General features: G+C 45.9%; 1 protein-coding gene across 2 annotated transcripts in view; it reads right to left on the bottom strand.

Annotated features, from left to right (window-relative positions):
- tbck (TBC1 domain containing kinase) overlaps nucleotides 1-23,715 on the bottom strand; it is a 48,136-nt gene that overhangs the window by 21,368 nt on the left and 3,053 nt on the right. For both annotated transcript variants that reach the window (XR_010821781.1, XM_066720663.1), the window contains exons 5-23: nucleotides 23,234-23,307; nucleotides 21,245-21,386; nucleotides 20,333-20,393; nucleotides 19,613-19,674; nucleotides 19,325-19,386; nucleotides 18,893-19,041; nucleotides 18,670-18,808; nucleotides 18,301-18,400; nucleotides 18,103-18,152; nucleotides 17,753-17,882; nucleotides 17,559-17,657; nucleotides 17,268-17,330; nucleotides 16,551-16,677; nucleotides 15,111-15,161; nucleotides 14,714-14,797; nucleotides 13,635-13,720; nucleotides 11,406-11,442; nucleotides 7,942-8,103; nucleotides 527-699 (exon numbers count right to left, since the gene is read on the bottom strand). Coding sequence is in view for 1 of the 2 variants with exons in the window: in XM_066720663.1 (XP_066576760.1) it covers nucleotides 527-699; nucleotides 7,942-8,103; nucleotides 11,406-11,442; nucleotides 13,635-13,720; nucleotides 14,714-14,797; nucleotides 15,111-15,161; nucleotides 16,551-16,677; nucleotides 17,268-17,330; nucleotides 17,559-17,657; nucleotides 17,753-17,882; nucleotides 18,103-18,152; nucleotides 18,301-18,400; nucleotides 18,670-18,808; nucleotides 18,893-19,041; nucleotides 19,325-19,386; nucleotides 19,613-19,674; nucleotides 20,333-20,393; nucleotides 21,245-21,386; nucleotides 23,234-23,307 (1,851 nt within the window). In the remaining variant the exon portion in view is untranslated. The remainder of the gene's footprint in view (nucleotides 1-526; nucleotides 700-7,941; nucleotides 8,104-11,405; nucleotides 11,443-13,634; nucleotides 13,721-14,713; nucleotides 14,798-15,110; nucleotides 15,162-16,550; nucleotides 16,678-17,267; nucleotides 17,331-17,558; nucleotides 17,658-17,752; nucleotides 17,883-18,102; nucleotides 18,153-18,300; nucleotides 18,401-18,669; nucleotides 18,809-18,892; nucleotides 19,042-19,324; nucleotides 19,387-19,612; nucleotides 19,675-20,332; nucleotides 20,394-21,244; nucleotides 21,387-23,233; nucleotides 23,308-23,715) is intronic.

The raw sequence follows: 23,715 nt of genomic DNA on the forward strand, positions 1-23,715 counted from the left end.
TACAAACTGATGCGTTTCTCTCGGTGTCGTTCAGCCAGTTGAGGTCTTTGCCAACAACGAAACAGGTTTTGACATCATCCCACTTTGGCCCGTTCACAGGACACTGGACTCTAACAGAACAGTGCTGAGCCCGGATGCACCTTCAAGCCAATTAACCAATTAACTCATGTACATAGAAATCTGATTATATTTCAAGCAATAAAGCTTTAATAGTTAGATTCTTATTTATTTCTGTATTTCTTCTTCATATAGCTTCTCAACTTAATGGATGTCATCACATACACCAATTACAAGGGCCCCCTCCCAAGTCAAGTATTCCTACAGTAAATTAACCCCCAAGTTAAACCTGTGGAGCAGACAGGTCTGGCGTTACTCTCGGTCATATCGCAGCTCAACACCAGATCCGGTGCCATCTTTGAGGCATAATCGGACGAAGACATTGAAACGGCGGGCTGAGCAAAACACGTGACATTCACACGCCACAGAAACCTAAACCGGCCGAGCCTCTCCGTTTCTGAGAACCTACCAAGTCCGTCTTGGGCAGGTCCTGGTAGTCAGAGGAGTAGTAGGAGGGCTTGTTGAAGCCGTTGCCCTCCCCCACGGTCCTGGGTGGCTGGGCGTGCTGCCGGAACGTGGCGCTCTTGGGGGTCCAGCAGAAGAGGTTGATGGACTCCCGCACGCAGCGCTCGATGTCGATCTCTTTACGGGGAGAAAACACAGGAAGGAGATGCTGGGATGAGTGCCAGGACTGAGAGCAGTGTTTTTACTATAAAAAAAAGACCATAAATAAATCAATCAATTTAGCATGAGGGGGCGTTCCAACGATCGGTGCATTACGTGGGTGACAGTAATCACACGTCACAAAACCACAGCCTGTTTCCTCGTGGACGTTTCTGCACGGACTGTCTGCTCCCACTTGCAGCAGCCGGCGTTTTTCTCAAACCAGCTGTAGCACCAGAGAGAGTTATTATGTGTGAACCCACAGATCTGCTGTTTACATCAGAGGTAAAGCACACAGAAATAAGATGAAGTCAACTCAAATAGTGTGTAGAATATATTTAACTGGGGTAGAAACCCAATTTATATCATCTATGTACCAACTAAATCATTACGTTTAAAAAAACACCTCATGTAAGTCCAACTTCTACTGGTTGCTGGCCTACAAAATACAAACATCCAGTTTAAAATGAAGGAGAACTCAAATTCTCTGTGTTTTAAAATACCGGACATGTTTTAAGCCACAGTTGTACTCGTCTGACCTTCAAAACGGGAAAGCGATCATTTTTTAAATAATTCTCCAAACCCCAGGATTACTGCCAGGGGTCGACTCCATCAGCCTGCCTGTTAAGTCCCTGACACGAAATTAAACATGGTCCAACACAAAAAACGGATTCCCGAATGTTATTTCCCCTCGATGTCACGCCATCCTCTCGGACGAGGCTCTGAACGTACGGGATTAGGGGAGCATTCCCGGGGGGTTTTTATGAATTTTGGGAAAAGAGCTCTGCTCCACTCTAACCAGCGTTAATGGTTATTACTAATGAGACTGCGTGAGAATCCGGCTCGGGCTCAAATTAAATAAAAGATCGGATTTTACAGCAGGACAGAGCGGTTCTAATTAACAGTGCATTCCACAGAAACCACGGCCATGCTATGAAGCTAAAAGAGGAGTTTCGACTCCTGAGAACATTCCTCGCAGGTCAGCCGGTCTTTTTTCATGTACAGTACCAACTGATAAGACCGATTACCACGGGCCACGCGATCAAATGGGAATTCCACGCGGCTCGCCTCTTTATAAAGCGATACTTCATACACATTGCGATTTGATTCAGAAACCTCCAGGGGTTTTCTGTGATCTACTACCAGTCTGGGGATTGTTGAGAGTGAACAACAAGTACACATAGACGTGATGCAGCCTGAGTAAATGTGTTAATTTGGGTAAAAGGCACAGCAATGATGTCCTGATATAAACAACGTGATATTTATTCAATCATTACAGTGTTACAGTGTCACAAGTTCCTGCACACTTCTGTTCCTGCGTTTCCATGAATTCAGAGCATGTGAGGGTGTTGTGTGTGAGGACCTCCTTCCCTGCCCCCTGCATTTGAAATTGCACCAGAACCAAATGCAATCACCTAATATCAGCGCCCGCCATTTCAGTCTGCGCAGTTAACCACCATAACATCGAGGCCATACGAGGAAGTGCCTCATAAAGAATATGCATGAGAGAAAATGACCAATACGGAAGCGATAAAATCATCTAAACTTGAGTTGGACACGGATGAGGTTTAGAAGAGCTCAATAGCCTGCTTTATCACCTCGGCTTTTAGCTCCTAATGAGCGGCGCACTGAGGCGACACTGGGTTAGACGGGAATGGATGCCCTGACAGCTCAGATATTACGAGAGAAAATAAAAAGTGGCAGATGCCCATACCGCACTGGGAAACGCACCCCTCTGCGAACTAGTGTCCGTCCGGAGCCGGAGGGACGGTGATCGGTGGGCCGTCCCTCTCTGAGCTCCTCGATTAACGCGCATCTCCCCGGGTTTACAGCAGCAGCCTTGTCAATGATAGTTAATGTCCGGGGAGCTATCTAGTGTCTGCAGATTCGAGAGTGCCGGGAACATTTAAGATCCACTGGCTTGTAACTTTATCTAAACCATTAACTTCCCTGGTGCTTCGGGACTAGAATAGAAACCTGCCGGGATCGAAGCTCGTGATCCAGCTGCCCTCGGCCGTTTTTATTTCGGTGATTTGTTTTACACGTGAGGTATAAAACCAGACAGCCCCCCCGAGGACGTCAGACTGGTCAGAGAGCGCCAGGGATAGCCGCCTCACAGATGGAGAAATCCTCCATAGAAACCACAGAAAATGGACATTCGTTTTGGGATGAATGGGGGGGGGGATTACCATTCTCTGTGACAGGACAGGATACAATCACTTCCACTAAAAATGGGAAGAAACTAATTCACTTTGCGATCAGAACAAAGGCAGCGCGATTATAGTCAATTACGAATTAAATGTACAGTGTAACGGGCCGTAAATACCAATTACCAGCCACTGCCTCTGGAAAGCCAGGCTGGTAATTGTAATCATTACAAAAGACTTGCCGGGGCACGCGTTCTTAAACATTTATTATTATTATTATTATTATTTGAGTTTATCTGTGTCTGTGAAAGGTTGCAACCCGGCCAGGTGTTGGCAAATCTGAGCAAACTGGTGTGAGGGCTGGTGTGTGCGTCTGTGTGTGTATGTGTGCATGTGTGTCAATCTGTGTGTGTGTGTGTGTATGTGTCTGTGTGCGTCACTGTCAGTCTGTGTGTGCATGTGTGTGTGCGCATGTGTGCATGTGTGTCAATCTGTGTGCGTGTGTGTGTATGTGTGTCTGTGTGCGTCACTGTCAGTCTGTGTGTGCATGTGTGTGTGCGCATGTGTGTCAGTGTCAGTCTGTGTGTGTGTGCGCGCGTGTGTGTTTGTGATGGGGGTGGACTGTCTATGATTCAGTCGGATTCCCCATTGCAGAGCTTCAACTATTTTGTGTATCTTTCCAGGCAGACACCGGAAAGTCATGTAGCTACAAGTGGGCGAACACGAGCAATTAAACAAAGGAATCTCCGCTCCAGGTCTGAGGACATCAATCTCCCTCCTGACAGCCCCGCTTCCATCGCCCAGGAAAAGCAGGTGTGCGCAACAAATCACCGGAGAGCCTAAACTCCGCCCTCTCCTGGGCCTGGCAGCCAGCCAGCGGCCCAATTAAAAGGTGCCACTCTCCGCGGTTGGGCCGCACGAAAACGCAACCTAATCCACCCTGCCGTGGGAGGCTGACACCTGCTCTGAGATCAGCCCTGCGAATGGGACTGGGTTTAACCGTTAATGTACGGATTAGGATGTCAGGGAAAGCTTTCCAGTGAGGGCCCGGCCGGCGCTTCTCCAGTATTGCTGTGCTCTTTATTCTCCGCATCACACGAGCGACGAGGGAAATGTACACTAATGGGCTGGTGTGTTGCAGCCGAAATAAATAAACACGGCGCCACTGTAGTTTTGATTTATTTTGCATGAGATGTGAAACTAATGACACGGAAAATGCCAGAGAAAGTCTCCGAACAGGCGCGTTATCAAGGAGCCGATTTGATTTAGAGTCACGGGGAAAAAGCACGAGCGCCGCTAACGATTCGATGCGGCGCAGTTTCCGGTGCATTTCCGTATGCAGTGACACGGACACGCGTCTCATCAGCCCGGGTGATAGATCTCTGGCGGTTCCGGTACACGTGCTCAATCGCATAGACAGTTAAACTTCAATCAGGACCGAGCGCGTTGGCTGGTTCGGAAGATTTCACATTCCAACTCGTTTTAAACATTCCTCAGCTCTCTCTATTCATGATTTATAAATATGCAAACTCACGGTTTGCTCTGAAGCTCCGGCCCGATGACATCTCCAGCTCCCGCAGGCGACCGATTCTGCTGACACGACCGCGTTCGGCGATAAAACCCACACAAGACAGATGTAAAACGTCTGCTACTAATAATAACGGTAATAATAACCTGTGTGTGAATTACCCGGAGATCACAGGTGTCAACACAGTTCCCTCAATCAGGCAAAATAACAGTCTACCGGGCTTACACCGCTTTTATATCACTAAAAAGCATCTATAATTACCCACATTCCCTCAGAGGAACTGTCGGACTCAACCCCAACACGCAATCTTGGCGTGACCACTCTCACCAAAGACAAACCCAGAGTCGTGGATTCACTGCACTACTTCGAGTCCAAAGTGTTGTTTTATTCAGCCTCTGCTCTCGGTGTCTGTCAGATATACAGGCCAGGCATCTTTAAACAAGTCTGGTAGCAAGGCAATCCTATAGCCTGTCAATCAGGATGTCAGACCGGACAGGAATCAGGAGTTCTTCAAACCCAATCAGCGCTGCCGGCATACAGTGCGGACTTTGGCCTCCAGACTTCAGACTCCAGAGAATCGGTGATCGTTTAACCGCGGTGGAGATCCGTTTCGGCTATGGTCCATGCGTAATTTTCAACGACACGACAGCTCTGCACAGGAACAGACCAACGCAATGTGCAGATCGAATTCCTTTAGTCAGAAAGGAACGTATTCTGTCAAACACTATAAATATTCAGCGGGGGTCTCTGGCTGCAGTTTTCAGTGTTGTTTTTATGCACTGTATTTTGCTTAAGCAGTCTTGGACGGCTCACAACATGTAGCATCTCTTAACTTAAATGATAATGAGGATAACAATAATTAACCAAATAATCGTTTTAAATGTGGCGTGACAGCTCTCTCTCCATAGCTCTATATATGGAGCACAGAGGGACACGCCGCAGAAAGTGTTGAAACCACAGACGCACAGCCGGTCACCAGACACAGCCGGGAGACCCGTTGTGCGGCTGTCGAACGGGGGAATAGTGGACGACCGACGGGACTCGTTGTAGGAATTAATCGGGTATATACGCAAATACATCACTACAGGCAGTTAATGATATTGGCACAGATGTTCTGCGAGATTACAGTCAAGTGCAGATGGAGAGCAAGTCTCTAATGTTTCTTCTTGTCGTCAGGGTTTTCTTGTGCGTTTGTTTCGTTGTTGCACTGATTATACTGGGTTTAGCTCTCCGGAAACTGCTTCAGAAACTGCCTGCAGATGAAAACACCATTTCTGCACTTCACCCTCTGTAGCTGAAGGTGCGAAAACTGCCTCGGACGCATTAAAACACATCTCAACACAACACAAAATAACCATTAATCCATATGACAAACCCCTGGAAAACGAGTCTCAGCGCCTGAAAACAGAGGCACTGTAAATAAAAACGAAACCGTTCAAAGCTGTGAGCCGTTTCTTGCTCGTGTGTATTTTTTTAAACCACCGCATACCTAAATAAAAGCAGCACCTTGACTGGCTCGTCCTAAACACCGCTGTCTGTCTGAGTGCCACGGCTCAACGCTCCCGGCGCGCTCTCCCCCGCTGGTGCCATGGTAACCGCACTTTTCTTTTCCATTGTTTTGCAGAAGTAATCCTGCTTTTGTGCCACTGTTGACACAGAATTAGGAGACACGTACCCTTTTAAACGCGGTAACTAATACCTCGGCATTCATCTCCGTCACCGTCGGCGCTTGCACCAGCTTTGGCACGACATGCAAGAGAACTCGCGTCGACAGGACTCGGGGGAATCACGGGACGACACGGGGACGCCGGGCGAGATCGTACCTTTCGGGCTGTTGCCTCACCTGGGAGCTTTTATCGGCAGCCTCACACTCCGATCACACACAACACAATAATATTTTGCAAATTATGGCCCCAAACAGCTTCAAAATCTCACCGTCTCCTAGTTCCTTCACTCGGCAAAGGTGTGTGTTTGTTTATTGATGTTAACACAATTTCAATATGCTACAAAGTAACAGTGTTATCTAGGATTGTGTTCACCAAATTTATCTCACATATCATAACGTGCATGTCATATTAAGACTGTACAATGTACTAGTTAGAGCTCATCTGGATACTGTAGACAGTTCTGGGCTCCAACCTTCAAGAAAGATATCGCTGCTCTAGAGGCAGTTCAGAGGAGAGCAACCAGACTTATTCCAGGTCTGAAGGGAAAGTCCTACTGAGAGACTGAGGACCTGAACCTTTTCACCCTGGAACAGAGGAGACTACATGGGGACTTGATCCAAGTCTTCACAATCCTGAAAGGCATCGACCACATCAAACCAGAGGAGCTTTTCCAGATCAGCAGGGACACACGCACCCGGGACACAAATGGAAATTGGGCTTCAAGGCATCCAAGACAGAAAACAGGAGACACTTCTTCACACAGAGAGGCGTCACAATCTGAACAAACTCCCCAGCGATGTGGCTGAAGAGACAATTTGGGAACATTCAAAAACACTGGATAGGATCCTTGATCACTTAGTTATTAATGGACACCAAACGAGCACCATGGGGCGAATGGGCTCCTCTCGATTGGACACTCTATGATGTTCTTATGTATTCAAAGGCGATGTTTGGCATCAGATTGTATAACTTGCCCACAAATAAATCTTCCATCTCCATGTTGTAAACCTTAACTATAAATTGAATCAATACATTACATTTTGACCTAATCATCTCACAGAGAATTTGAATGTCAGATCTGGACAAGGCCTGTGGGATCTCAGATCCACGAAACCCTGGGACACTTATCTCCCACTAATTAAACAGGTTCCTGTCAGGGCCCGTTAATTACACCACAAACTGTGGACAGATACACATCACATTCATATTTTTTAATTGGCAAATCAATGCGATTGTCTGATAGTGGGCAAAGATTTCCTTTCACTATTCAAACCAACAACAACAAACAAACACGTGACTGGACTCTAAAGGAGAAGCCTGGCGACCCGGAAGGAATAAGAAAAAGGTTTTATTCATGGATGTGCGCTGGTTCTGGACACACACGCTACAGCTCAGTGGCTTTCATATCGTCCCTATGTATGCTTTATCTTCGGCACACATCGGATACAGAAAATCAAATCTACATCGAACAGCATCGTCGTTAAAATCCTCATAACATCCCCGCTGGTTCCCCGGCATCACAAGTCAACTCATTAATATAACTGCGGCTAACGAGCAAGAGTTAATTAGTCTGGGGATCGATTGTACTTTGCAGCCTCATTATCCAGACAGGATGTGTGACTGCATCGGAGGTGGCTTTCTTTCTCCTACATCCTGCGACGACACAGTATTTCAAACGGCCTGCATCCATATCTTTACAATTCACCGCACTGGTGGCAAGAAAATGAACCGGATGAAACTGGACTGTGCTATGAAGTAAGCGAGTCTATAGTCCATCACTACACGACAGTACAGCATCGCCACACTGGCAGGGCTGATCTGGTTCATACTCCGGGCTGCGGAGGCTACTGCAGGTCAACGAACTCATCTGTACGCCTACCTGGTAGGTCGGAGAAGAGCAGAATGCACTCATTGAAGCCGTTGGCCAGCAGGCGGTCCCGGAGTTGCTGCAGGATGGCCACCCCGATGCAGAAGGGGAAGGAGGAGTTCCCCAGGAGCAGCGTGTCCCACAGGTGGAAGATCTTGTGCAGGGGGAAGACATCTGCGGGACACAGAGGGACAGTTGAGGAGTTGGGAGGTGGAAGACGGTCCAGGGAAGGCTTGGATAGAAGATTTTTGAAGGTTCAGAAAGTCAACCTGGCCTCCACAGAAACAATTGGTGTGACATACAGTGGTGTTCAGTGTACAGTTCAGTGGTGCGAGATTTTAATTTAAACAAGGACAAATACAACAGACCGATCATTTAAGACGCACTCTTTTGTGTCACTTTACAGGCTGTGTCCTCTGCCAGAAAATAATACAGCGCTCAATCGATCAAATCTTATCGGGTACAGCGCCCTTCACCACAGATTGTCACGAAGCGTTTTGATTACAGATTTCAGACAAACAAGGACAATTACAAGACGACGAACATCAACACAACCATCGGCCGCCGAGGAGAGAAACACAAAACTGCCCGGGGGAACTATTCATCTCCCGGGTCCGAGGCCTGACGAGATTTAAATCGCTCTCCTGTGGCGTTCTGTTTCTTTAATCGCACCCTCGGCTCGTATGAGCGTCCTTGTGCTGTGGATTCGTTATTATTAACAGTATACGAGTTGGGCAATTACAATTACAAACAAAAAGGCATACTGCGGGAAGTAAACCTGCGTCTTTAGTTTTCTGCACAAATGGAAATCAAGGCTTTTAAAAGCCACGTTTTGGCACGAGGTTAGAAGATTTAAGGGGAAGTAACACAATCACAAGCAGAAGAATTTGCTTCTTGTCCCATCAAGAAAACAAAAACCCTTGACTTCTGCGCTACATGCAGGAGACCGACGTTTCACAAAGTACAACTTTGTACAAAACTGGCATTGAATGTTCCTGCAAGTTTAATTAAAGTGACAAAGTACACGGACAGTAAAGATTAGGAAAGCAGTAAAAAATAACTGAGTAAACTATAAATTTAAAAAAAAAAACTCAAATTGATGCATAAGCTACCGTTTACCACATAAGAGACGGGCCAGGAGGCCTCCTGCGACTTCTGCTGATGTTTTTACGTTACTAACTTATTACGCCAAGTCCGCTCGGTAATTTAAGCATGCGTGTCAGTTATTAGAACACAAACCCACCTACACAACCCACAGGTAATTCCTTCATAAAGTTTCTTGACGGGCATGGGATATTTATGAAAGCCGAGCACCGTAAACACCAGCTACGTGGAGATTCAACTGTGGCTGTTTTTAAAAACCACACAAGCCAGCTTACAATTATTTATCACTAGCTGTCAGGCGAGAATCTTTGCCTAATTATTCCCAGAAGGCTCTGGGGGCTGAGGAGGGTCAGGTCCCTGGCGCACACATGTAGGGGGAACGTGCGACTGCGTGGCTCTTCGGTCCCAAGGAGAGAGGGAGCCCCTGTCAGTGGCCAGCTGGGGTTTCTCCTCAGCATCACCGGCTCGGCAAACATCGGACGGAGGGGGACCGGTGGGCCGCCTGCAAGCTCTACCAACACCAAGCCATCCAAGTTCCCCCAGAGACAATATTTAGGCCTCAATTGCCCCAAACTGAAATAAAGCAGGGGTCCAAATGTGCTGTCAGGGTTTCTACAGCGTCTCAGTGAGAGCTTGAGGTCAGGGAATGAAAGTCCAGACATTTTCAAAACAACAGGAAATGCCAAGCCGAGGTTGTTGCTCTGCAGTATTGCAATGCATCGCTAACCTTCATGTGATAGTTAATTAAAAAGCTTTATAACTGGAGAGTTAAAAGCAACAACCCTGCCACTTGTTAGTCATCTTTGCTAAACGTATCTTGTTCCTGGATTTGCTTTAACGACTTAACGCATCAAGCATATGCTATTTATTTGCTTGCGATTCAGCAGCAATCCAGAACACAGATTAATTTAAACCGACACAGAGAGTGAAATTGTCTCTGATCCGCCCCATTTCTCACACGCAGGACTATGCAAACCAACCCAAGGTGTAAAGATGTTTAAAACGGCAGAGACATCATGTCGGGATATTCTTTAATCTTCTTGAAGACTAAGAATCCTTCACAGCCGTGTTGGTGGATCTGTGTGAACGAAGCCCTCGGGTAGGTCGGTTTGTGCTGTGAAACGACATCCTGCAGGGTCTGCTCTGTATCTCCCACCAGACCAGACATGCTTGTCTTCATTTCAGAGGTCACGACCCCCAGAAAAATGGGCCGCAGCTCTCCTGACAGGCTCCGCTTCCTCAACAGCCGACCAAACGCACTTTAATTACCCAGAAACTCTGCACTCGTGTGTATTACAGACCTCCGTTTACAGCGGCATGACTGTCATTTCTCACAGCTGACAAGGGCGCCGGCACAGGAGTGAACACACAAAACACACACAATGCACAACACTCGTTTGTCATTGTGTTTCATTAGGGACAGACAGAGTATAATCACTTGGCTTGCTTTTAAATGTATTATATATGTGTGTGTGTGTGTGTGTGTATTATATATGTTTGTGTGTATTGTGTGTGTATGTATTATATGTGTATATGTATATGCTTATATATGTATATAAACACATACATATTAATATATACGCACACATGTACTTGCACACTATAATCTGATCTGAAAGTCAAAATCGACAAGTGTACACATTTAGAGTCAATGCTTTAAAGAAAACCCTTCCCTGTGCAGAGACATATGAATATAAATTGACTTTTCTTCTATTTTCCGAGTCAAGACGATGGTTGTTGACAGAAACGGTTACGGCTGCTCTAAACCCACCGTGAGTCGTGTCTCATAACAATAATACGGTCTCTGATAATAAAGATGAGAGGAACGAAAAATCAAATAAAACTGTATAACCAATTATACAGAAAAACAAACCCATATCTTGGGTCGGTCTAGTCTATTTTTCATTATTTTATCAGTCTACTTTAAAAGGCATGATATTTACCAAACGCTGCTGTATAAAGTTATTTCCTCTCCCTGAAAAACTCTCATGTCAAACACATCTATTGGCAACACCTTAGAATAGGTGGTTGATCCCGAGAAATTAATACAAGAGGCCAACAATAGGATTGCTGCAACGTCCCACTTTTACCCTTCAGTCTCCCACGGGTGAAAGGAAGGAGACGCCACATTTCACATTTCAAGATCATCTGCGTGTGTTCAGTCCGAGTGAAACCTCAGGTGAGGAAAGGCCGCACTTTGACGCAGGAGACGCTAATTTGCACGGAAGCCACACGTCCATCTGACTGACGGATCGGTCGCCTGAATTCACGCCAGGCATCTCAAACAGGGGGAATAGACACTCGCACAACGCTGCACAACACAACTGCACGTGGCAGGGAAGAGCAGGCTGGTAAACACAAAGTGAACTCACGTGTGAACATGGTCAGGAACCAGGGGATGGCGTAGAGCTGAACAAAGAGAAAAACAAACACACAAAACACACATTATTGGATTGAAAACGTTTACCCAAAAACATGTTTTGTAAACAGTGCCACATACCACACGGACACAAATAAAGGCAGTAGCAAACAACCTCTGAATACTTTGTAAATACATACTGATATTTCTTTTTTACCTAAAGGAATCAATAAACTTAACAAAAACCATTGAGTGAATCAATACAAAATCCCAAGAAACTAATAGGGAAATAGCAGTATATTCTTTTGGTTAAAACCAATAACAACAAAAACAAGAAAAATATGTTTTCCCTCTTAAAAAATAAACAGAATGAGTCACTGAGGCTTTTTATTTGGGCTCTTGCCAAGTGACAAAACAAAACAATGAACACAGATCTTGTATTATCAACACTGGGCAAACAGCATAATATAAAACGAGAGAGAGAGAGAGAGAAAGAGATAGTGAAGGAAAAATGGTTTCATAATCAGCGTTATTTGCACGCCCTCCGAGTGTCCTTTGCGAGTAATTTGTACAGTTTAGCCCTTTGTCTGCGAGGCTCGTTTGTTATCAGGGTGTTCGGCACACAAGGTCAAGGGAAACCGTGGGACCGAAACGTCTGAAAATGACGACGGTGCAGGAGAGAACCGAGGACGACAAACGCACGACGAGATGGTACCTAAAGCTCAGAGACGGGGAGAGTCTGAGAGGAGAAACTAAAAGATAAAGAGTAAAGTCTTCCGTTAACACCTAATCTAGCATTACTCTCGCCCGGGGGCAGAGGATTTTAATTTTCAAAAGAATTTATTTCTGCTGCAAATTGAGAGCTGAGCACGCCTGGCTTCTGCGGGGGAGACTCAGACGACCCCTTCACCTCCGGCGAGTGGAGAAGTGCCAGGCGTTTCAATAGAAGAAGTTTCAATTTTAACGGTGAGGGACTAATCGGGATTTAACCTGATTGGATTACTTGAAGCATGAATGTCAGGTTAAGTTATGATGAACACAGACACGCAGACTCACACACAGACACTCACACACACACACACAGACACTCACACACACACGCACGCACGCAGACACTCATGCACACACTCATGCACACACACACGCAGACATGCACACAGACACTCACACACACACACGCACGCAGACACTCACACATGCAGACACTCACGCACGCAGACACTCACGCACACACGCAGACACACATGCAGACACTCACACACGCAGACACAGACACTCACACACACACACACACACACACACACACACACACAGACACACGCGCAGAGACACACGCGCACATTTAAATGTTTTCCTCCCAGACTACAGCCAACTGCTATACTCCAAAGTTTTAATTGGGGGGGTGGGGGAGAAAAGTTTATAAGCCTTCATATTACAATTAAATACTAATCCTGCCCAAAGAGATAAGCATATTAGAGAGTAGATTCTTCTCTTTCTTTTGGGGGTGGGGGGGGGGGGTTAGAAATAACTCCATGCTTCTGGATTTAGTTCAGAGATGACAGCCGCAAAACCTGGATCAAGACTTGCTACAAAACGTTCCCTCGCCAGACTGGTGAACAGGATTTCACTACAGTCACGATGAAAGCAAAGTCAATAACCAGACAACATCATTCTTGTAAAATTGCCCCCTTCAACCACATCACTAAATAAATGGAGTTTTTCCCTTTGATTAAAGTAATCGCTCAGCTTTCATGAGAACAGAGGCTCGGATAATCGCTGAATGGATGTTTTTTTCTCGTTTCTTAAAGGCATTTCCATGTTCTTTCACTCCAGATTCACTCAACACCCGCTCTGCAAGAATGGCTTTAACCCCCAAACGACGGCATGTGCTTTTAAAGGGGGTTTGTTCGAGGCTTCGTGAGATGTGCAACATAGCCTTCGCCTTAATTGAGGGTTCAACCAACAAGTCTAAAACCGGGTGGATTTTGGCCCTGTGCCGTTTCTTCTGGCGTGACTTGTGTCTTCAGTCCGATCGTTTAACAGACACACGACCAAAACAATCGACGCTAAACACACCGCCACCGGGCCGAGTCGGGTGGGAGTTTGGAGCTCGGGGGGCTGAACGATGAGGAAGTGTCGGAAGGGGGGCTTCACTGCAGATCCGTCCCCTCGGCTGTCATCAACGAAAAATCGACCAGCGCAGACAGAAAATCAAAACAAAGCCCCCCCTGCACACACTTACGTCTGGGATGAATCCGATCTCGTTCAGGTGGTTGCTGAGCTCGGGGTCGTGAAAGGCGATCATCTGGGAAAACACGGTCAGGTACTCTGCAACGAGAACACAGGGCAGTGCAGCGGGAGGCCGGGGGAGAGCCGTCGAGAACCCGGACCCGCTGTGAAATCTCCAAGACCTCCCTGCCTGGACCCCCCAGACCCCCAAATCATGTTCAAGACAAGCTAGACATTGTTCCTCAGTGATGCAGCGATGGATAGTCTGTCAGCGGGTTGGGGAGACTCAAAATTCTTCCCACCATGTACTGCGCCACCGTTAAATCTCTCGCTGCCGAAATTGTGTATGCATTGGCTTTTTGTATGTGAATTATTTACTGCCTTCTCAAATCTGCATGAAATCATAATAATAAAGACAAGCAGGTTTCCTCAAATGATGCAGAGATGTTCTGGTTACGCGACTGGATGGCATGAATAAAGGCCGAGAGCTGACAGACTGCTGATATAATACATAACGAGACTAAAAAACGAACTACGTGAAACCACCTTCAGAAAAAACCCACTGACTCACTCCGCATCTCCCAGGCAGAGACGGAGCGGCGTACTGGGAACAGCAATTACACCGACTTCAGAAACAACAGGAAAAAAACGTCTCGCTTGGTGCTAATTAGGAAAAAAACAGACTTTAATTGTTTAATCACGAATACATTCTTTCACATTCCCTTTACTGTGCTCAGATCAGAAGGGAAGTCTTCAAATTGTACACAATTACGCCTTTATAGTACCTCTCAAGTTAATTGGCAAAAAAGGAGGGATAACAATGCTTCAAAAGCGGTCCAATTACAAGCGTAATTAGCGTAAGTGATGGGATTGCGGGCCGGGCTTTCGATTCTCTCTCACCGGCCCCGCGTCGAGTCTGAGCGCTCATCCGAGGCGACGGACACCTCGACTCAGGAAGCGAGAGAGTGGCGGGGCACAGATGCGGGATATGGGGTTTGGGGGGAGAGGAAGAAGCGAACACACACAGAAAACCCTCCACTGTCTCTGCGTTTAACTTTCTGACCCTCTGAGGGAGACGATCGGGGCTCTCACCTTGGATGACGTGAGAGTTGTCCTTGAGGAAGAAGTTGTACAGATATTTGGGAATGAACGCTGACATACAGGCGTAGGCCAGAGCTGGGGGAGAAGGACCAGACGGAAAAACAACAAGAGGGGTTATAACTAATGAACTGCACTGTCCTGAAGAAATAGAAGCCGTTAATGCCCCTACGTGTCACATTGTTAGGACCCACAGAGAACGACAAACACCCACAAACCTGCAGAATAATGCTCTCTATAAGTTGACACGGCCTGTTTATAACCCTAAAGTCATCGAATTTGTGTACAGAAGTGTGACTGCCTGGATATACTCAGTAGAAACAGATCGATATGAAAATAAACGTGTCTGAACTGTGTAGATGTGCAGAAATTCAGATTCGAAGATCATTACCTTCGTTGTTAAAGTTCAGATAGAGGAACGGCGCGCACAGCGAATCCAGACCTGAGGCATGAAATTAAAAAGCAAACACACACAGATGCATTATTGCACACGCTCCGTCGTGAAATGGTGAGTGTGTGAAGGGTAATGGAGACAAACGGGACAAATAAATAGGTCAGCACAGCAGAAGGAAATGCAATATTTGAATATTTACGACAATAAGTGCAAGATGTTTGTGTTATTATCGGGAAACAAACAGAGGAATTGACCGGCATTGAGCTGAATAGAATAAAAAGTGGCAACAGAATAATCTTGCTCAAAAATATAGTTTCATATTCTGTGAAGTAGCAATAACAAACAATAAGTAATGTAACAATCTAACAAGCTGCTCTGATTGTAACAGTAGCTTCTTTCACTCCGTGAATTGAATGGCATCGTCCCCCTCTAGTGGCAGAGAAAAAAAAAACATGGAAATATTGTATATTCATTATTTATATACACATTCCTGAGTTTGTGTGAAGATATTCTTGTATCTGAAGCAGTCTGTCAGTAAATCGGGTTTTGGTAAAGCCTAACACATATTAAAATACAACATAAAAGTACAAAAAACTAAAAAGTGAGAGCAATACTTTTCATTTTACTAGAATCAAAAGCTTGGCTGGGGCTCCTTTGGCGTCTTAATTACTGCGTTTCTCTACAAGAGCGAGGTTACGGCACGTCTGTCCCACTCGCTCGCAGGCAAATCCAGAAATAAAAAGTAATTATAATCAAACGGCAAATCCACACGCAATTAGCAGGATTATTTCTGAAGAACAAGAGAGGAGAGATGAAAAACAATAATATATATATATATATATTTATGCAGAAAAGGAGGAATACAATTAAGCAAGCTCACTATAGTACAGAAAATAGAGCAAGGAGACACTTGCAAAACCTTTCATTTTTATTCCATCTCATAAAAACAGGAGACGGCAGTTATAAAATTCCAAGCATGTAATGGAGCCAACCCCAACCAATCTAAATCTATGATGGTCTTGTGCAACATGCAGGGCCCAATGCAGGCCGAGGGCTGATATTCATGCCAGACTATACTTGTACTCAGTTTTGTGTGGCTGGGCTTCAGTATAATTAGGGTGCTCTGCTCTCTGGCATTCTCTCTTAATCTCTTCAAATACTCCACCGTAGGAATTCAGCTGATACTCGTTAAGGCCATTCCTGTCGATCAATTACCGAGTTAGAAACGCTTCCACAGCCGAACTGCTCTCATTAACGGGCCTCCGCCAAGTATCAGAGGCGTCGTTGTCTTGTAAAATCAGCAGAGTCGCATGTTTCCATTGACGAGCAGAAATCTCACAGCCATGCTAAGCAGATTTTAAAAGCAGAGGACTGGTTCCTCATTGCACAGGGATGTCTGAGCGGGGGACGGGGACAGGGCGCGGGGGGCGGGCGCACCTTGCCAGTACACCAGGTCCGGGTGAGAGACCACCCACGCCTTCAGGACCCGTCGGAACTTCACGTGGCCCTGCGGGGACGACAGCAGCTCGTCGTACTGGTGGCACCTGGGGATGTCCACCTCGATCTGCGGAGACAGGACAGATGAGCAGGTCAGGGCCCACTGTCTTCTAGCAAAGTGCTGAGATACACCAGTGACAGCAGCAAGAAAACCCTTGAGTACGGAGCACATTTTAAGTGGCTCTTTTTTTTTTTAATGAGGACCATGTTTCTGCAAAGTAATGGATTTCCTGAGGAGTAAAGGGTACAGAGTGTGTGTTTATCTGAGGTCCTGTAACAAACGTACAGGTGTCTTCTAACAAAGTGCTTGCAAAACTCCAACAAACTAACAAATATCATGTTTAAAAATCATGTTAAAACAACCAAATTAGGATATAAATGTCTAGACATAATATAAAACTGTTATAAACGTTCCTGAGGCACGGCACTTTCGTGTTGATGCTCAATGTTGTGTTACTTGTTCAAATGTCAACAAGACATGTAAAGCAAGACTGACTTCTGAGTCTTTCAGAGTCTACTAATCACCAATCAGAAGCCAGTGATGTAATACACTAGAAAAAAGTTCAAACATGTCATGTCCACTATAACAGAATTGTTATGATGACATCACAAGGACGACCGTGTACGAGTAAAGAGCAATGAATCAGTGGGCGGTACCTGTCGGTCGGTGGGGATGGGCGTGTCCTTGTCGATGCCATCGTACTTGGCTTGAATGTCCCCCTGAGATGACAAGGTTTGACAAAGTAGACACTTAAATCCAACAGCCTTTCACTGATATGGTCTGCGGACCTCAACTCGAATGGAAACCTCAGAAAAAAGCTTTTTAAATTTTTTAGGTTAGTTCATTCTTTCTTCCTATCCTGCCTTTTTCCTTCTGTCCTTCACCTGATCACCTACTCGCCCAGAAAAAGTCCTACAGCTGCCCTTCACCCGAGACCAAACCCTCACCTCGACTCCCAGCAGGGCCGCCCACGCCAGGCCCCTGAGCAGCGGCGGCACGTCCACCCTGGCCTCCTTCCACACCTGGTTCTTCTTGTACGGGTAGGCCTGCCGTGAGGAACGGGACAGAGCGGGCATCATTAGCGGGTCACCGGGACGAGCCACGCCGGGGCCCTCGCCACACCCGTCCCCGAGCCCCTCACCTTGAGCAGTCGGTCGAAGAGGACGATGCGGTGCAGCTGGTACTCGGTGTCGCGCTCGCGGATGATCAGGGGCAGGGTGGCGGACGTGGACAGCTCCTGGCTGCTGTTGGAATGCGGTAGACTGGACTGCCTGCCAAACGAGAGCGGGGGGTATGAAAAAACACACCTTAGTGAGGAGACGCCGAGGTCTGGAGAACCTGCCATACGCGTCCTCTCAGCAGATCACAAGCTGCTTCGGTTAGAAACACCAACACCTCATGCTGAAGGGGGCTTGTGAGGTACTGGAGGACCACGGTGGCAGAAACACAACCGCGTCCAAGTAAAAAGACCGCAAAAGACAGCTCACGTACTCGTCCTCCAGTAAAGGATAGTACGCCTCCCCCGTCACATCCTTCAGCCTCTGAAACACAAAGGGAAGAGTTTGTGTGAGTGCGTGCGTCTCCTCTGACTATTCATACTGTTACTGTTTTAATTCCTGTTACGATGTAAAGTCTGACTCATTTTACCATAAAGAAACAACAGACAAACAAAACTGAGCTCATTCTCACAGTCTTCAGCTGGCACAGGGACAGAGTCACCGTCGTGTCATCCAGCAGAAAGCTCCGGTCCCTTCCTTGGCCGAACGACTCCCCGTCTTCCAAGAGAAAACTGCAGAAAACAAATCCCCGAATTAAGACCTTCTCACGACCAGCAACGTTCCTGGAATTTGATGGACGACGCAGTCACCGGGACTCATAAAAATGACATTCGGACACGGAGACATTGGCACCCATCGCTGAGAGGGCCACGCACAAGTGGATAGATCGGTCACACAGGTCTTCAGGGCAGGTTTGGACCTTCTCCATTATCTCACGGTCACTGTACCCTCTCAGGTCACATCGCACTGGTGTAGTTTAGCGGTCGAGTCTCCAGCTTACTTGGGCAAAGTGCAGACGGGCGGCTTGGACTGGATGATCTCCTTATTGGTGAGCTCCTTCTCCAGGTCCCCCCCCGCCAGGCACCACAGGTAATACACCTCGTCGATGGGGCGCTCAGACAGATACTCCTCCTCCTCACCTGGCAGGGAAAGACATGAATTTATTTGACTTAAAAGCTGCTCTACTAACACTGCATTTCAGGGGTCTAAAAGTGAAGAGGCACCTCTGCACAGATCGCCGATGTCCTCGGGCAGAGCCAGGCGGGCGCAGCGCAGGGAGGAGGAGAAGAGCGAGACGGGAGTCTGGAAGGGCTCATAGCGGGAGGATATGCCCTCGAACACAACGTCCCTCAACAGCTGCGCCGGCGTGGGTCTGCAGGAACACAGAGAGGGCAACATCCGACACTGAGGCTTTTCTGCTCCCCAGTTCCAATCTCAAATCGATGTTTTAGAAAAAGAATATCCTGCATCTACAATTAATAATTATAATATAAATTGTCAACTACTAGTTTAATTAGTTTTGCTTGTATTACATATATTTAATGTTTAGCTGAGAACATGAACATCATATTTCAAGATACAAGGGTTTTAAATCATTCATTTATAGTTATTTTCCTGTTGCCTGTGTTGACAGATCTCAGATAGCCCGTAGTTACCTTTTAGATGGAAGAAATGTCAGGCATTTCCTCAATAAAGCTAAAGCATTTTCTGGCAGCTCCTGTAAGACATTCCAACAACTGCATTATTTACACACACATTTAATCAGATATTCTGTTTTTTAAACACTGAAGAAAATATACTTCTTACAGATGGGACAGAAAAACTCATGCATCATTGATTTACAATTACAATTACAACTTTCCCCCCGAATAGACAGCTAGAGCCAGTGACAGAGAAGACCGAGGACACAAGACAGACAATGAAAGAATTTAAAGTGATCCAACCTTAATGATTTCTAAACATCCGTGTTCTTCGGCCATAACGGTCACAATGTCATCCATGCAACCTGGAACACAGCAGTGTGCATCTTACTAACCCACACAGCTACGCAGGGAGGGACATGCAAGGGGGAGATTACATTCTAGAACACAAAATTCCATTGTACATTCTAGAACCCACAAGGACATGGTGCATTCTAGAACACACAAGGATTTAATGTGGAGGGGAGAACATTCCTGGACATGGACTACTGAATGGCTCCTTGTTTGAATGCTGGAGGGGTGATTAAGAAAGAAAAAGAAAGAAAGAAAGAAAGAAAGAAAGAAAGAAAGAAAGAAAGAAAGAAAAAGAAAAAGAAATACAGAAAAATCGAATCTGAACTTGAGTTCCCAAAGTAGAGGTTAAGGTGGAATAGAGGCCAGAAGACCTTCAGGACCCGGTGGGAACATGGCTGAGGTACAACTCACTGGGGAGCCATGAGGGAAGACTCTGCTTCATGTAGTACAAACTCTCACAAGGCAGCGGTCCTGTGAGTTCAATGATCGTTTAAGTTCCCAAAGGATGTCCAAGTCTGTGTGTTTTTTTAGATCAACCATAAATGAATGAGGCTGGCTTCTCTGAACAGCTAAAATTACAAACCGTCCACAAGACAAGGAAGGAGGCAGTCCACACAAATCACTCACAACAATAACTCATTCATTTTAAACTGGAATGTGGAAACATACCCAAAGTCAGGATGAATTTTAATCTCTCGCTGATGTCAATATTCTGCAACAGTCTCCTCCCCTTTCAAATAAAGCAGAAGATCAAACGTCAGAACCAGCACACGAACCAGGAGAAGGTTTTCATGGAAACATTAAATTAAATTAGAAAACTGATAAAGAAAACAAAACTGCTTAAGCGAGCCATTCCTACACACACAAATATTCCTAACGACCCTATTCAGCATCATAAATCTCGCATCTGCGTTTTCACCCAACATATAAAATCATAAATAGAAATTTAAGACTTAATGCTGCCGAAATACTTTGAAGGTCTGTTTATAGAGCAGATACAGCACACAGGAGTCTAATCAACAGAGGGATATTAAACACGTGTCGGGAGGAGACGCGTGTTTTATGGCTCTCCCTCCCCTCGTCCTCTCGCTCAGCATCGCCTGGTCGCCGTTTACTGGCAAATGATTAACGAAGAAAATTAACTAGAGGGAAGGGGAATTAAAAACAGACACACAAGGGGGTGATAAACAAGACGGATGCGGATCCCAGAGGACGATAACATCGGTTAAGCACAACATAAGGTTGAGCGTTTAACATTGAACTCTGAGGGAGACGGCACGCCCGAGAGAGTGGAGGAAGTTGCGGGAATTCACTCCGAGTCAGCGAGAGAGAGCAGGGTCTCGGCATTATCTCTCACACTATCACAGTTTTTATCTCCGACCCACACGGATGAATGCGGACATCTGCGCTGTCCGATAAGGAAAAAAGCCTCATTCCAAGACTTGCTTTTCGTTTCCTTTATTTAGAGAATCCTCCCTTCTTTAAAAGTTTTTGTTCCCGCAAGTAATCCTCTCATGGTAAGCGCTGAGCTGAGCGTATTTAAGGAGGTGGATGTGAAGTCACACGTTTCTCAGGACGTACCACACACAGCTCGAAGAGAAGGACCCCCAGGGACCACACGTCCGTCTTGGGCCCCGAGGAGAGTGGGGCCTCGGCGCGGGACGGGTCGCTGGGGTGGCAGGAGCCCTGGGCGATGACCTCGGGGGCCAGGTACGAGGGGTACCTGGGGAGAGATCAGTCTTGGTCACCTGGACAGCCAACCTGCACTAAATCAGACCGTTAGCTTTCAGGGAGCAAACAAATATCATCACAGGAAATGAGACGCACACCTGTAACTCCCAGACAAAATGCTCTTTTGGGTGTGAAATCTAGTTTTCTGCAGTACAGCGATTTAAAATGTGTGCACGGATGCATCTGGGTTTTTTTGGACATTAAACTGAAACAAGGAAATGTTGACTAAAAATATTAGTCTTCAGTCTTATATTTTATACAGACGGGTGACAAATGAAAGAAAAACCAACATGCAGTGTCTCAGTGAGGTGTTGGGCACCACGAGCCCCAGAACAGTTTCAATGCTCTTGGCACAGATTGTACGAGTCTCTGGACTCTACTAGAGGGATGGACACCATTCTTCCAAAAGATATTCCCTCATTTGGGGTTTTGATGATGGTGGTGGACAGCGCTGTCTAACACGTCGGTCCACAATCTCCCATAGGTGTTCAACTGGGTTGAGATGTGGTGCATATGATCATTTTCATACTCATCAGACCATTCAGTGACCCTCGTGCCCTGTGGATGGGGCATTGTCATCCTGGAAGAGACCACTCCCATCAAGACAGAAATGTGTCACCATAGGATAAAGGTGATCACTCAGAATAACTTTGTCATGATTTGCAGTGACCCTTCCCTTTAAGGGGACAAGTGAACCCAAACCATGCCATGAAATTGCTCCCCACAGCATAACAGTCTCCAGACCCCCTCACTGTAGGGGTCCAGCAGTCAGGCCTGTCCCGTTCTCTTGGTGTCCCACACATGCACTCGCCCACTTGTCCAGAACACGAGCCAGTTGAGCGTCTGTGTGACTGAAGCTCCTGCCATTCGTGCCCCAATAATGACCCTCTTTCACAGTCACTAGATCCTTTCCTCTCGCCATCTTGATCCAAAATCGAGGTCAGCTGGGCTGCTCATATGCTCATAGGATGATAATTGCTTAATTGTATCATGCAGTGAACCTGTTTGGAGGCATCTACATTCGTTATGTTCCTGCACTCATTTATTCAGGTTTTTCCTTTAATTTGTCACCCGTCTGTATATATCTCACAAACACTGTCTTCTGCAATCCAGAATCATTTCATTCTGATTTGAGCAGTTTGATTGTTGTGTAGTAAGACTAGAATTTATGTACTAAATACATAAAACAAATTATTGCTTTAGAAATAATTTCATTGGACCAGGATTCACAGAACACACTTAAGGAGCAAATCTGTAAAATCGAATATGATTACGCAATGAGCTTTATCTTGTTCAATCAGCCACTCTAAAGAGCACTTTTAAGATAAACACCATAAAACACGGCCTCTAAAATACTCAAACAGATCGATGACAATGTGAAACAGCTGCAGATGAAGTGCAGCGAAAATGTATCGAAACATCGTCCCTCCTGCAGTGTTTAAAACAGACTTTTCCCCCTCTCCAACCACTTTTACTCATTTGCATTATATTCTTACTTTCAAACTGACTCTGACACGATGCCCAACCTGACACATCTCCCCAACCAGGCCTAGACTCGTTACGCGTCGCAAAACCTCGAGCACAAAGTAAAGCATGACGGCAGATGAACTGCACCAGCCACACAGACCTGAAACATTTCCCCAGAGGCAGAAAATAAAATATTTATTGTGAAAATCTCGTGCCACCCTGCATTCAAACTTTCAACTGAACGAGTGCCGAAATCAACGCGACAACCAAAGACATCCGAGAAACGGGACGGGCTTCATTTCTAATCGAAGGTGATGCCTTGCTAAGCTGTAGATATATGTGGAATCTTAAAAACTAAATAGAAAGTCTTACCCTATGGGGAAGTCCACATCCCTCCCGTGATCGGTCATGTGGTAAAATCCAAACTTCGACAGCTTAATGTTCCCCTGAATGGAAACATGAGCCTCAATTAACTCCTGGCTTTGATTGTTGCAAGAAAAGGGGCAAAACAAAATTTAAAAAAATCACAAACCCACTTACGTTTGTTTGCTGAGTGATAAAAACAGGACAAAGCATTACTTGTGAACGCGTACTATTTAAATGTGTGTGGGACCGTTCCTCGTATTTTAATTTACCAGCAGGATTAGAAACTGAAGAAATTACAGTGAAACATTTCAATAATCAACAAAAAGTTAAAGGCTCAGTTAACAATTAGTTCACAGATCTGGGATCAACTAAAGGAGATGTCAAAGAGCTCGATTATTGTATTTTTGTTGCCTCTATACTCTGTTTACAAATGACAGTACGTTGTGGTCCATTTAACAAGACAATTGCCACATTATGACAAAGAATGA

Source organism: Amia ocellicauda, chromosome 13, assembly GCF_036373705.1.
Source record: "Amia ocellicauda isolate fAmiCal2 chromosome 13, fAmiCal2.hap1, whole genome shotgun sequence".
NCBI lineage: Eukaryota > Metazoa > Chordata > Actinopteri > Amiiformes > Amiidae > Amia > Amia ocellicauda.